Source organism: Spea bombifrons, chromosome 13, assembly GCF_027358695.1.
Source record: "Spea bombifrons isolate aSpeBom1 chromosome 13, aSpeBom1.2.pri, whole genome shotgun sequence".
NCBI lineage: Eukaryota > Metazoa > Chordata > Amphibia > Anura > Pelobatidae > Spea > Spea bombifrons.
The window spans coordinates 14,542,943-14,556,221 of record NC_071099.1 but is presented as its reverse complement, the minus strand read 5'-3'; the positions used below and the strand labels follow the sequence as shown (position 1 = coordinate 14,556,221).

At 42.2% G+C, this 13,279-nt stretch overlaps 2 protein-coding genes across 2 annotated transcripts in view; both read right to left on the bottom strand.

The window, feature by feature from the left end:
* The window catches only part of ATP9A (ATPase phospholipid transporting 9A (putative)), a 31,383-nt gene extending 31,218 nt beyond the window's left edge, over positions 1 to 165 (bottom strand). Inside the window, exon 1 of the mRNA XM_053452839.1 lies at positions 8 to 165. Within this exon, the coding sequence (XP_053308814.1) occupies positions 8 to 75 (68 nt within the window). The 5' untranslated portion in view covers positions 76 to 165. The remainder of the gene's footprint in view (positions 1 to 7) is intronic.
* A 4,443-nt stretch (positions 166 to 4,608) lies between these two features.
* SALL4 (spalt like transcription factor 4) lies at positions 4,609 to 13,047 on the bottom strand. The gene is made up of 4 exons (XM_053453987.1): positions 12,833 to 13,047; positions 6,952 to 9,339; positions 6,382 to 6,674; positions 4,609 to 6,165 (listed from the first exon to the last, which is right to left on the bottom strand). The coding sequence occupies exons 1-4, from the start codon at positions 12,888 to 12,890 to the stop codon at positions 5,746 to 5,748; spliced, it is 3,159 nt and encodes a 1,052-aa protein (XP_053309962.1). The 5' UTR covers positions 12,891 to 13,047; the 3' UTR covers positions 4,609 to 5,745.
* Between the last annotated feature and the right edge of the window lie 232 nt (positions 13,048 to 13,279).

Genomic DNA, 13,279 nt, shown 5'->3' with positions numbered 1-13,279 from the left:
CTCTTACCCCCTTTTCTGTTTGCTGTCCATTCTCTTTTTCTGCCTGACAGGTTGCAGGGGGATATTATCCGTCATGCTGGCTGCTGAGGCTATGGGTGTTGCTGGGAAATGGGAATGTTAGGACTGCAGGAGGAAGGTGGAGTCTCCCTCCAACCCTCTGGATCTCCTGGTAACTTCCTTAGTCTGGCAGCTAGTAGGCGCTGTGCTACTGCTGCATCACCCAGCCCCGGCTGTGTTCAATCAGAGACAATGGCTGCACCTCAATTAACCCTATCCTACCTTTCCCCAAGGGCTGAGGCCATTTCATTGCGGCCATTTAAAAAGAGGACACCTATGAATTATCATTATTATTATTATTATTATTTATTGTTTTATATATCGCCATCGTAGGACAGCTTCACAGGAGTCTTTAAAATACATGCACCTAAATTAACCCTATCCTACCTTCCCCCAAGGCTGAGGCCATTTGATTGTGGCCATTTAAAAAGAGGACACCTATGAATTATCATTATTATTTATTGTTTTATATATCGCCATCGTAGGACAGCTTCACAGGAGTCTTTAAAATACATGCACCTAAATTAACCCTATCCTACCTTCCCCCAAAGGCTGAGGGTTTGTTAGTTGCGGCCATTTAAAAAAAGGACACCTATGAATTATCATTGTTATTATTTATTGTTTTATATAGCGCTACCACAATTCTACAGCCTGCGAGACAGCTTCACAGGAGTCTTTAAAATACATGCGCCTAAATTAACCCTATCCTACCTTTCCACCAAGGCTGGGGGTTTGTTAGAGTGGCCATTTAGAAAAAGGACACCTATGAATTAATATTATCATTATTTATTGTTTTTATAGCGCGATCATATTCTGCAGCGCTGTACAATGGGTATGAATGTTAAACACCCTGCGAGACAGCTTTCCAGCAGTCTTTAAAATACATCAAATTATAAATTTACAGAGCACAAGATACTGTCTTTGCAAAACATGCGCTCCCCACCCCCCAAAAAATTGCAAAGCTGCATTAAAAATGTTTTTGCCTTACATAGCAGCAAACAAGAATTCAATTCGATTTAGACTGTGTTTCTACACTGAGACGGTGGTGAATGAGTGGAGCAGCCTTCCAGCGGAAGTGGTAGAGGTTAATACGGTGAAGGAATTAAACATACACGACCAAGAACTAAAGAACTAAGTAAGAGACAAAGGGACGTCACAAAATCTGTGACGTTGCAGACAGAACTAAAAAATGACGAAGAAAAAAAATCGCGATTACGTCGCTGTATAAAATGGTTTTGTGATCAAATTTTCCGGAATCTAAGAGTCACATCCAATAAAAAATCCTTGAATAATGGAAAGGGCTGCATGAATATTTATAGCCATGTCCTTTGAGGCCATTAAAAATATTAACCTTTTAATGCCCAATACATATAATCTGTGGAATACTGTGTAAAACTCCCACTTTTCCACCCAATTTTAATGGAATCTCCGACACAGCATTCCCAACACCTGAATTAAAGCAGAGATAGCAAAAAAATAAAGGTATCTGAAATATTCTAATGCAATAAATAAAAAAGGAGATGGGGGCATTAACCCCTTAACACCCATGAGGTTGTTCATATAAACTTTGCATGCCTTAAAGCCAAGCTTATCTGTTGTGAGGCAGCCTGTGATTGGTCGAGAGGTGTGACACTCGATCTGTGCTGGGTTTACAGACGCTCTCATGAGTTGATTATGAATACAATGGTTGTTTCCTGCTATTAAGAAGTTTCGGGGGTGGGGGGGATGGGGGTAAATTCCATTAATGATATTAAAACCAAAGACAAATATAAGGTCTTACATAAAGCCTTGAAGGACAATCCAGCCACCGCTTTAATGCATACAATAGCTGTGCGGCCTCTTTACATTTTGTTCAACCCCCCCATTGCTTTTTTCGGTGGAGATGTTTTTGGTCAAACATACCTCCTCGCACATAAAAACATTAATTTAGGTTGAAAAAAAGACCTAAGTCCATAAACTTCAACCCTTCTACCTATCCTTCCTGCTTTTGAAGGCAAAACCCCCCCAGTTAAGGTATTTTTGGACTTTGCTCCAAAAGGTAACATGATATGCTAACCTCCAATCAGCTCCATCGCAGCCTCGGCAAACGCCATGGGTGGTGGTCTATTCATGTGGGCATGAGCGGAAGGTGCACCCATTGAATTTATTGGGATCAGTTTCCTGGCCGCTCTTTGGCTGCTTCAAGCAGCCAATCAGTGGCAAGAATAGCCCAACCGCAAGGAAGAGGGCATTTGCTGCAGCTTCTATGCCACGGAAGTGCATTTACTTATTTTTGAAGGTGGCTTATTCTCACACAGAGTTAGGGTTACTCACAGGGACCTTTATTATGTAGTTGGAGTGTCAGTGACGTTCAATATTCGTCCATTTTCATTACGGTTCCGGGATGGGAATTGTAGTTGGAATGACAAGCAATCGGACTTTGGTCTTCTATCGAAAAAAGGTTATGAAAAATGCCATTTTGCAGAATAAAGTAGAAATATATTCCAAACACAAAATAAAGCTTAACATTTGCTTATGGCCTCCTCATTGAGGGCTTTGGGCTGAATATACAGTCATAGAGGGAGAGCTCAGGACAAAGTCTTAGAATCCTTGCCAAATGATCCTCCACTCAACAGTTTGTCTGTCTGTCAACAACAGGGTTAAGCGACACGGCCGGCAATTTGCAAACATAATGCAAATGTATACCGGAGCTTGTTTTTGTTCCGTCGATTGCGTTTGAATAAAGGGTTAGATTGCAGTGGGGATGGGAGATGTCTACAACGTGGCAGTAATGGTATGGGTTACAAAATGGATCTTTGTCCCTGTTTGGATGAACAATAAAGCTATTCAACCACTGATTGTCACGTGTCCTTTTCCCGCCTGTTACACACCAACTCCGTTAGAGCGGAGGCTGAGGGTCCTGCATTGTTGTATTTTACGGGAAGCAGGGCCGGCCCAAGACTTAATGCCGCCTGGGGCGAAGTTTAAAACGACGCCCCTCGCCCCTGCCGACGCCGGGGGGGGGGCTTCAGCGTTTTAAACGTCGCCAACAGCATTATCTACCCTTACCCCCCCTTTGTACTTACCTTTAAACAGTCCTGCGGCGAGTCTCCCTGCTCTGCCACGGTGCCGGCTTGTAATGCTGAGCGCCGGAAATTGACGTCACTTCCGGCGCTCAGCATTACAAGCCGGCACCGAGACCGAACGGAGAGACTCGCCGCAGAGGAGAGAGAGGGACGCCGAGCGGGTAAGCGAAAACCACTCGGCGCCCCTCTTTTCCCCCCCGCTTAAAAAAAACAAACAAAAAAAAAAAACGTTTGGGGCGGCAAAGTGCCGCCCCTTCAAAAGTGCCGCCTGGGGCAATTGTCCCACTCGGCTCCGTTGTAGGGCCTGACGGGAAGCGTTATATACAGTAAATGACGAGACCTGGTTTTCTCTCATTTTGCCCCAACAAACTCCCTTTATCCGGAGGACGCCATTATCGTCACTCGTGTGATATTTTGAGTGACTTTCGCTGCTCAAACACCACACGGAGATGATGCTTTTTGGCATTGCTAAAGGAAGCCTTCCCCACCACACACACACACACACACACACACACACCTCAGACTTTTGTTAATCCAAGTTGGTGATTAAGACTGGGCCATTCTGTTCATGGAGCTTGTGTAGCAGATTGGGTTCCAATACCAGCAAGAGAACTCATACAAATGGCTGATATGCAGCTACCTGAAAGCCATTATACAAAATGGGGAAATGCATATGGGAACCGTTTGCAGAACGCACCCTATGCAATGAAATAACCCCAAAAAGTAATGGGCTGATGTCGTTGCCACCTGCATATAAATAATTTGCGTTGTTAGTCATGCTGCACAACTCTTGTCCTAACAGTCATTAGAACACAAACATGTGCGCTTTAGGTATTTGATGTATTTAATGTACACAGGATGCCATGTAAAAAGGGGCACACTGACAGCGGCCAGCCCCTTTCACTGCTTAGTATCCTGTTACCTTTCAAAACCAAGCACTTTTTGAAAAAGTCAAAGTGTGGACCTCAGCCTATATACCCATAGGAGTTAACATTTGGGTTTATTCACTAAACCGAGTGTTAGAACGAATTTTGGGTTTCCATTCCCTTCACTTATTATGAAATGTTATCCCCAACAAGAAGCCCTGAGTTGGCCCTATAAAAAAAAAACCCACAGTATAAGCCAATGAGCAAGGAGACTTCATAAATAGTTAAACTACATTACACAGGGAAAACAAAGCTCCTGCCACAGCAGAAGCTCACTAGGGTTAGACATTCATAATGGGAGGACACTGAAGCCAGGTTCAATTTAAAAATCGCGCTAGGGTTAAAAAAAATGGGCCAAATTCATCGCAATTATCCTACAAGCAAAGATGACCAAAAAGGATCAAACTTGAGTTAATACATTGCATGCAGCACAGATCAAGAGGCATGCCTATACTGTAGAATGGCCAAACATTGAAAGACGGGCTAGGAAAGAGGCACACTGGACCGCTCCCATATGGGGCGGTAAGGTTGGCTAAGCAAAGACAACAATTATGCCAAAGTTTATCCCAATTTCAGTTTAATCCAGTCACTCTTCAGTAGTAAATTCCATGTGTTGTGGGAAAAAAAAAAAATCATTTAAAAATAAAAGAAAAAAAAATTAAGTCAATAATACATTCAGTAGGTGTCAACTACATAAACTTCTATAAAATAAAAAACAAAATACATTCACGAGCATGGCACTGTTACACCGTTCTCAGAATTCATTCGACATTGTAAACAGGAAAATCAGAGTCCAAACAGACGAGTCCAGGAAAGGCACAAAATGGCAATGATATGAAGAAGCAACAAGTCAGGTGCAAGTACAGTTTTGGTATTTGGTAATTCGGCCTTTCGGAAGCTTCTTTTCCTCATATGTACACATCTCAAAACAAGTCTTTAAACGAAGAAGATAATTGAATCCAATAAGTCCAACTTGAAGAATTCCAGTGCCTGGTGCGCCCCCCCAAAAAAGTTAATTTAATGTACAGCTGTAGAAGGGAATGGGGATATACAGATGAGGTAGATAAACTTAAACAGCTCTTCCTGAAACCATTATAAATGAATGATTAAGGTAGATTGTTAAAGTGGTCATAATTTAATACTGATTGCTTTAAAGAAAATAAAAATGGATATTCACAAAAAAAAAAAAACTGCAAATTTTGAGTATTAAACCCCACATTCACACAGTAACTCCTCAAAGGCCAGGGACAGAACTAATAAAAGTCTTAAGAGTGCAGACATCGGACCTGGACAGACATAAGCGTCAAGCCTGGACAGCCGATGCACAGAAGGAGGAGACGTCCGTCTTCAGAGTAAAAAATGAACGTTGGAGACATTAGAAGTCTACTTCTAAAAAGGATGGCGGTTACTCCACAAATATCTACCCGCATAGTTTTCCTTTAAACACCACAAGCGGTAAACCGTTCTCACGAGTTTTTAAATTCATCCTCGATAAGCATTTGCGTCGAGAGGTAAACATTTTTTTTTTGACCTTGGAAAGTAAGAGACATCAGATAAAGGCCGCCGACTCAGTTTTTCCTTAGTCCTTCCTTTTAGTTATTATTGACCTAGTGACTTTATCCGCAGCCCTGTTGAGTTCTGGCCAACATTTAAGTCAGGTAAACATTTTTTTTTTGACCCAGAAACTGTCCCGCATTTTAGTTCACTGCAATGTTTTCTTCCATGAAGTGAGTAAACTGGTGTTTTGGTGCACTGTCCGTATTTGCTTCCTCCATCTCTGACATCATTTGACTTACTCCAGACTGAGAAACATCAATGTTCGATATTGTGGCTGAGCTTATTATGGATCCCCCTCCGTTGCTGACTGGCAGCGTAGGGATGCCACCAGTCTGTATAACAGATATTTCGTTAGTCTTCATCGCCAAGCCATTGGTAAGAGCCGCAGCATACTGGTTCCACATAGTTGGATCCATGCTAACCGACGATGGGACGAGATACTTTGGAAATATATCCCCTACTTTCTTGCTGTCGTTTCCCAGGGCTGGAACTTGGCTGTCAATGGACAATCTTCTCCCCCGTCGAGCAGAGTTATTCCACATGTGAGTTCCCACATGAACCTGTTGAGGTAAATCAGCTATTAGAATATTTATGAACAAAAAAATAAATAAAAACCTGAAACTAAAGCCGTGTCTGCTTCCCTGAAGCTTATATAATCGTGAGGATTTAATACTTGGTGTTTAGACTCATGAGATGAACAGTCTACTGTAAGAGAAACGACTGCACAGCCACTTAAACTGAAGGTGCAACCTTGGCAAAAGCCAAAAATTACTAACCTTAAGGTTTCCTTTGGTTGTGAAAGCCCTTCCACAGATTGTACACGCAAATGGCTTCTCACCAGTGTGTGTCCTTTCATGGATTTGTAGAGCAGAAGCCGAGGAGAAGTTCTTGCCGCAAGTCGTACAGATATGCTGCTTTGCTGAACGTCTTTGAGGAACAACGAGCGGCGTCATTCCAGGAGTCAAGATCGGTGGCCCAACAAACTGCGCTGTTCCCATGACACGTTCTGTAGGCTTTTCCATTTTTATAAGTGCCGGTGGTGCCCCAGCATACAGGGTTGCACTTCTACCTGTAAAGAAATTAAAGAAGAACAGAGCTTTAGGATGTAGGGACCCAATCAACACTAGTAAGGTTAATGCCATCAAAGTTAAACCTTCTTACACTACAGTTGAAAAATTAGATTAGTGTATGAACCAATCTGTTTCTAGAAACACCATTGTACGCCACCAATTAATGACCTAGTAACAAGTGTTGGCACTTTGGGGAGGGGGCATATTTAAACATTTTACTGTACAAAAAAAAAAAAAAAAAACCCCAGACAGAACATCAAAGAAAAGCACAATTACCAAATTCTCCATTCTGCAGGATGCCTGGCTCTTCTTTGATCTTCCGACCCAGGCCACTATTGGTCAAATCTAAAGCCCCATCTCCATCAGGATCAGAGAAGCCGTTCTCTTGATGTTCTCCTTTAATAGGCATACCGACATCATCATTACCATTAGAAGAAAGAGGAGACTTGGACGGAAGGCTGCCATCTTGGCTATTGGTTGGTGACAAGGCCCTAGAGTCAGGCTGTGAAGGGCTCTTTCCATTAACAAGGTCTTGATCGCCAACTGATGAGGAGTCGTTTGTCAAGTCGTCACATTCCATGGACATATTTTCACTAGACCTTACACTATTTTGTCTCTGCAAATTCAGACTTGGAGGCATGTTTGCACTCTCTTGGGACACAACGGTTGGAGAATCTGCAGGAGTTTCACCTTGGGGCGATGGCGGCTTAGATCCCAAGGGAGCATCTGCAGATTCCAAGTCTTCTTCCATGTCAAGATCATCAATATTTTCATCGGTAAAGCTGTTGCTCAATTCACCATTCTTTTCATCAATGGTAGAATCAAGGTCATCACCTGCTCCTTCCGGCATGGGGGTGTTGGGGATCTGACCACCCATGTGCATCCTTATATGTTGCTGCAACACAACAGCATTGGTGAATTTCTTCTGGCAGATAGGACAAGAGTGTTGCATCTTCAGAGGAGTATTTGCTCGGTGAACACCATAGTGCGTTTTGAGGTTACTCTTTGTCGAGAAGGCACGTCCACAAATCTTGCACTTGAAAGGCCTTTCGCCGGTATGGGTACGGTAATGCATCTTTAGCGAACTAGGACAGCTTAACACCCTGTGGCATATTAAGCACTCGTTAGGATCAGATGTTGATTTATCAATCTTCTCCACCAGTTGCTGAAGCTTGTTGGTTTCTGAACCCTGCTCACTCGATCCACTTACAGATGGAGAGTTTAAACTCTGGTCAGTTCCAGATTCATGACCAACAACTCCAGATGAGACGGATTCCCCTTCACTTCCAGGAGACGGCCTGGATTGCATGTTGAGGGGAAAAGCTCCTAACGAAGCATCCGCAACGCCGTTGTTCACTCCCAGGCCGGGATGGCTTGTCAAGACTGGTTTTATATCCGCAAGTACGTTTGACTCGTCCAACGGAACAGACATTCCATATGGAATCCCACTTGTAGTAGGAACGTTATCTAGATGTTCTGGAACGGGGTATGGGTTCATTCTTATGTGTGGATACTTATCTTTGTGGCGCTGGAAGTGGACTTTCAGGTTACCTTTGGTCGTAAACCGGTTTCCACAAATATTACACTTATAAGGCCTCTCTCCGGTGTGGGAGCGTAGGTGAATTTGCAAAGCACTATCATTGCCAAACACTTTGCCGCAGAACTTACATTTGTGTTTGAAGAACTGGTCTTCGTTACTTGGCTTGCTCTCAGGAGTGGGCATATTCGGAAACTTCCCTTTGAGTTTTTTTGCAGAATCTGCGGCTGAAAGGGGATTCTGGAAGATAACAGTGCCAGGGGAATGAGGTAGCACAGGGTTTGGGAATCTTGAAAGGCCTCTGCTAGCTTCAGGTTTCAAGAGAGAGTTGGAGAGCGTTAGAGGAATAGTGCTAGACGGTATGGGCATGTTAGCATGAGGTAGCTTGCCCTGCTTTAAAGACTCCATGGTAAGATTTTGCGTTCCTGCTTTTTGTCCAATTAAAGCAACAGCGGCAGACAGCTGCTGAGACAGATGAGCACCCAAAGCTTTTAAAGGGTCTGTGGCTGCGGCAATTGATGGGTGTAAGGAGTTGGGAGCCATCATTGCTATCTGAATGCGGATTTGCTCAGTGAGTTGGATCTGTTGAAGTTGCTGCTGTTGTAGGCATACTAATTGTTCAAGGATCATGGGAATGGCGTTGGGGTTGGATGTCGTTGTTGTAACCCCATCCGATACATGCTGGTTAACAGCCACTTTAGTGCTGTTGATAGTCTGTAAAGTCACGTTCGTGTTCGACACACTGGTTTTTGAAAGGTAGCCATGACCATTGGTCTTAGGAGCGGGCTGAGGGACGGTTTTAAGTTTTGCAGCATCCGCCTTGACATCCAGCTTCTCCACCGGGTCAGGAGAGTTCTTTGTCGCGAAGTCACTTGCGATGTTATCGGTCGGCTCGGAGGCATCTTCAGAAGAAGCGGACGTACAGGAGTCGCCAGGAACTCCCGACTCCCCATCATTCATGATAAGAACCTGGGTATTCTTGGTGCAGCTCTGCTTATGCTCGAGGAATTCTGAATACTCAAAAAACTCGGCACAACACTTCTCGCAGACATGAGTTTCTTCCATCCTGCACATCTTTACTTTCCTTTCACAGTCCCCATTGTCATTTGGGCAGTCTTGCTGGTCAGCTGGATGTAAAGAGAAAAGTTAAAAAACAAAAGTTAGCCCAGCTGTTCACACTATACATATTCTTAAAGTCACACCATAAACTTCTTGGAAAAGAATGCTTTTGTTTTGGGGAGGGGGATTCACACGAATGCGTAAACTTTCCAAGTGATACAATGTTTACACAGACACTTAACATTTTCACAACAGCTATTGAGCGCCTCCTACAGACCTTTGACCTAATAGGCATCACTCCTGTTTTCTGCATCAGTAAAAAAAGGTTTTATAAGCTTTTTTTTATTATTATTATTATTTTTTTTTAATTTATAGAAATATATTTTGTGGATTGTGGATTCACAGCTCAAAACCATTACACAAACTGATTATATATTTTTTTTCCTTGTTAAGTGATCCGATCGAGATGGATTTATCACAACAACCAATTTTTGTAAAGAAACTTCCAAGTACTAAAATAAAGTTGGACCCGTCAATTAAGTTTCTCTGTAAGTTAATTTCACAAGAGACCAAATGATCCTTGATAAGCGGGGATGAAGAGAAGGAAGAAATAAATAAAGTAACTTTACTAAAAGTGATCTTCACACTGCACGTCTGTGTGATCTATAATCTAGCACTTAAAATGTTGATCGATTGCCTGCTGTTTACAATCTATAACAAGCAAATGTAGGTAAAACAAAAAAACCCTTTCATTGTCAAAAGCAGAGATCCAGAAAGTTCCAGATATCAACATTTCTCCGCCCCTAAATTTCTGGAATGTTGTTATCTCTCAGCATCTAATTATCCAATAAGTTAGGAGAATGCAGTGAATCCAGCAGGGGGCTAGATTATAATCAACAAATGGATTGTTAGGAGGTGGGGGAGATAAAAAAATAAATACAATGTATGTGTGAGTGAGAGATAGCTAGAGTACCATGCGGATCCCACAAAGACATTCATACCCCGACACAAATCACTGTTCTAATAACTTTTGTTGTCTACACTCAGTTATACATTTATGGGGGGAATAAAAAACACCCCCCCCAACACGCCTTTAGGGGGACGTATCACATCAATATTTGTTACATGGAGAGTTGCTTTACCTCCGACGAGCAATGACAGCAGAAAGAAACCGCGCTCCTACACTTGGCAGGGATGCTGTGTTTAAGACATATACCCTGCTGCCAAGGTCAATTGTGGAAGCCCTAATTGTAAGCTTGACATCAGATTACCACCCGTGGCAAGCTAGGAGGAGGCAAAGGTTACATCAGCCTCACATCGGAGGCCGAGTCAAAGAAGAAAAAAAAAAGTCAATTGGGCTTTCGCCTGAGGGCTAGCAACAAGGCAACCAGTAATTGTTCACAGTTCCTGGTGCAGAGATGAGTGGAAGGGTGGGCAACCCTCTTGTTGAGAAGACTAAAATAAACCACCTCGCTGGTAGTGAGAGGTAAAACAAACATCACAGGAGATCTAGTAGAAGTTACACTGTAGATAAGAGACAACTTAGAAACTACCAAATTGACACAAGTCAGGAGTACTTAGGGGGATAGGGCATCCCTAGAAGATACCTAAACAATACATTAAACTTAACACGAGTTTAACAGCTTGTGCGGAACCTGGCTACAATCTGGACAGTTCCCCCAAACATATCCTTTTTAGCTCAAAACCTTAACACAAGTTCCAGATCTCTGTCTGACCATCTGGCATTTGAGTAGCTCATTGACATCCTCCAACCTCCTGCTGTGATGAATTAGATTTGTTAAACCCATAGGAAAGGACTTTTGTGGAGGGGGGTGGTGGTGATGAGGTTTCCCTTAATACCTCAAAATGTACTGTAATTATTCAATGAATTAAAGATACAGTTCAGGGTATACTGGAACAAAAAAGTTTCAGTAAAAAAAAAAGAAAAAAAAAAAAAGTTAACTATGCTCAGTTGAGAGCTTTAAGATATATTTTAGAATGGGGGGGGTTGAGAAAAGAAAAGCTGTAATTCCGGCCCTTTTGTTTAAATGCTAATTTGCAATATGTAGTATTTGTATCCACAATACTACCTGCTGACTCCTTGAAGTGTTAATTGGATATCAAATTTAAGCAAAAGGGAAAAAATGTAAATAAAGAGTGCAAAGTTTTATGCAGTCTTCATTACCTTCATGATTTATAGGTTTTATACAATAGGGGCATTTTAAAACACAAATTAAAGCTCAAATGTCACCTGGGAGTCAAAGGCCACATTTATACCGTCCTTACTGTGCAGTGACTATAATGCGCCAGGAGGTGGCGCCCGTGCACCAATAGTTCCAGTTATACAGAAAACTTCCAATGGATACAGTAATACAATACACCAGAAAGGTAACCCAACTACACCAACTATAAAGGCTTTTATTATACACACAAAATAAAATTAGACCAAAAAATGTGAACTGGGTATGAGGGGGGCAGTGTATGAAGACGACTACTTACTGCCTCTATTTTAAAGTTCATAGAGGTGGGACCCCTACAGTGCACAGAGGTTTACATGCACCCCCCAACCCCCATCCCAACCATATACACACAAAGAGAAACAGTCATGCATTAAACATGGCATTTATAGCCTTCTGGTCAGCCTATTTCTGGAGTTAATACTAACTGACCTAAGGGGGGGGGTGTTAGCCTGATTTGCAACAAGATAAACAGCAGATCTCATTCACTGTAAACCCCCCAAACACACTTTATTCCAGAACGCGATCTATAATTCAGATATTAATATGATGGGATACATCAAAAGGAAATACGAATATATACACAAGTTAAATATACCAACATCAGCTGAACAAGGTCTAGAAGAAGCCAGAATAAAGTTAGTGTTTTACTTGTTATCTAGAAAAATGGATTCTTAGACCTTAAAATTCCCCTGTGGATCAGACTCGATTTACTTACATCTCGATCTAAATAGGATGGGTTATTTGGGAGAAAAGAAAAAAAAAGTGTAGGTAGCAAGGAGAGGGTTAAAACAGCACACATCGGCTATCAGTGTACCCCATCACACGCTTACACCCCCCTCCAAAAATACACCCTAAAAATACCACAAGCGACCGCCTAGGAGTTAAAAACAGGTGGCTTTTGGTTTGAGATGAGAGATTCAACCATAGCGAAGATCAAAAAAAAAAAACAAAATAGGACTATTTATAAAGCGATCTGGAAATAGCAACAAAAAGCTAAATATTTGTAAATATCTATTCGAATGTTTCAAAACATTCTAAAGCCGAACGTTCTAATTACGGTCTCAGAACCCCCTGAGGTCTCCAGCGCTGGATCACGATGTTCCAGTTTGCCAAATTAACCAAAATCCACTTAATCGAAGTTATATTTGTAGGACACGGAAAATAAGGTGGTCAACAAGAGAAAGTCCAGGAAAAAAAAACCTCATACTTTCCAAAAAATACAAAAAAAAATTAATCAAAAAAGCTTAAATTAACCCCAAACTATCATTCAGGGGTTTGTGAAGGACAGTAGAAGTTGGACCCCCACATCCCACGCACTTACCACATGTCTGCTCCTCCGAATTGAGGTGTTGGGGTTTAGCCTGCTTGCGCCTCGACATGGTCCAAGCATCAGAAGCCAAATAATAGCAATTATGTCCTTCTACTCAACAAATTCCTAGAGTCGGGTAATTACCCCCCTTCACCGAGAAATGCGCATGTCCGAGTAATTATGATTATCAATAATGCATTGCGATTTATCATGGGTCCCTGACAGCTGATTGGCCTGAGTCCAAAAACTCACAGATTATTCAAATAAGGTCTATTGATCAGTAGGATAATACTGGACTGGATAGGGGGGGAGAGAGAGAGAGAGAGGTGGGGTGAAGGACTAGAGCATCATGGGAAATGTAGTCCTCTCTGCTAGTAGCCCATGCTCCCAGAACAAAAACATCAACTTTCAGGCACAACACCCTCCCCCCCCTCCTCCCACTAACAGAAATGCTTTTTT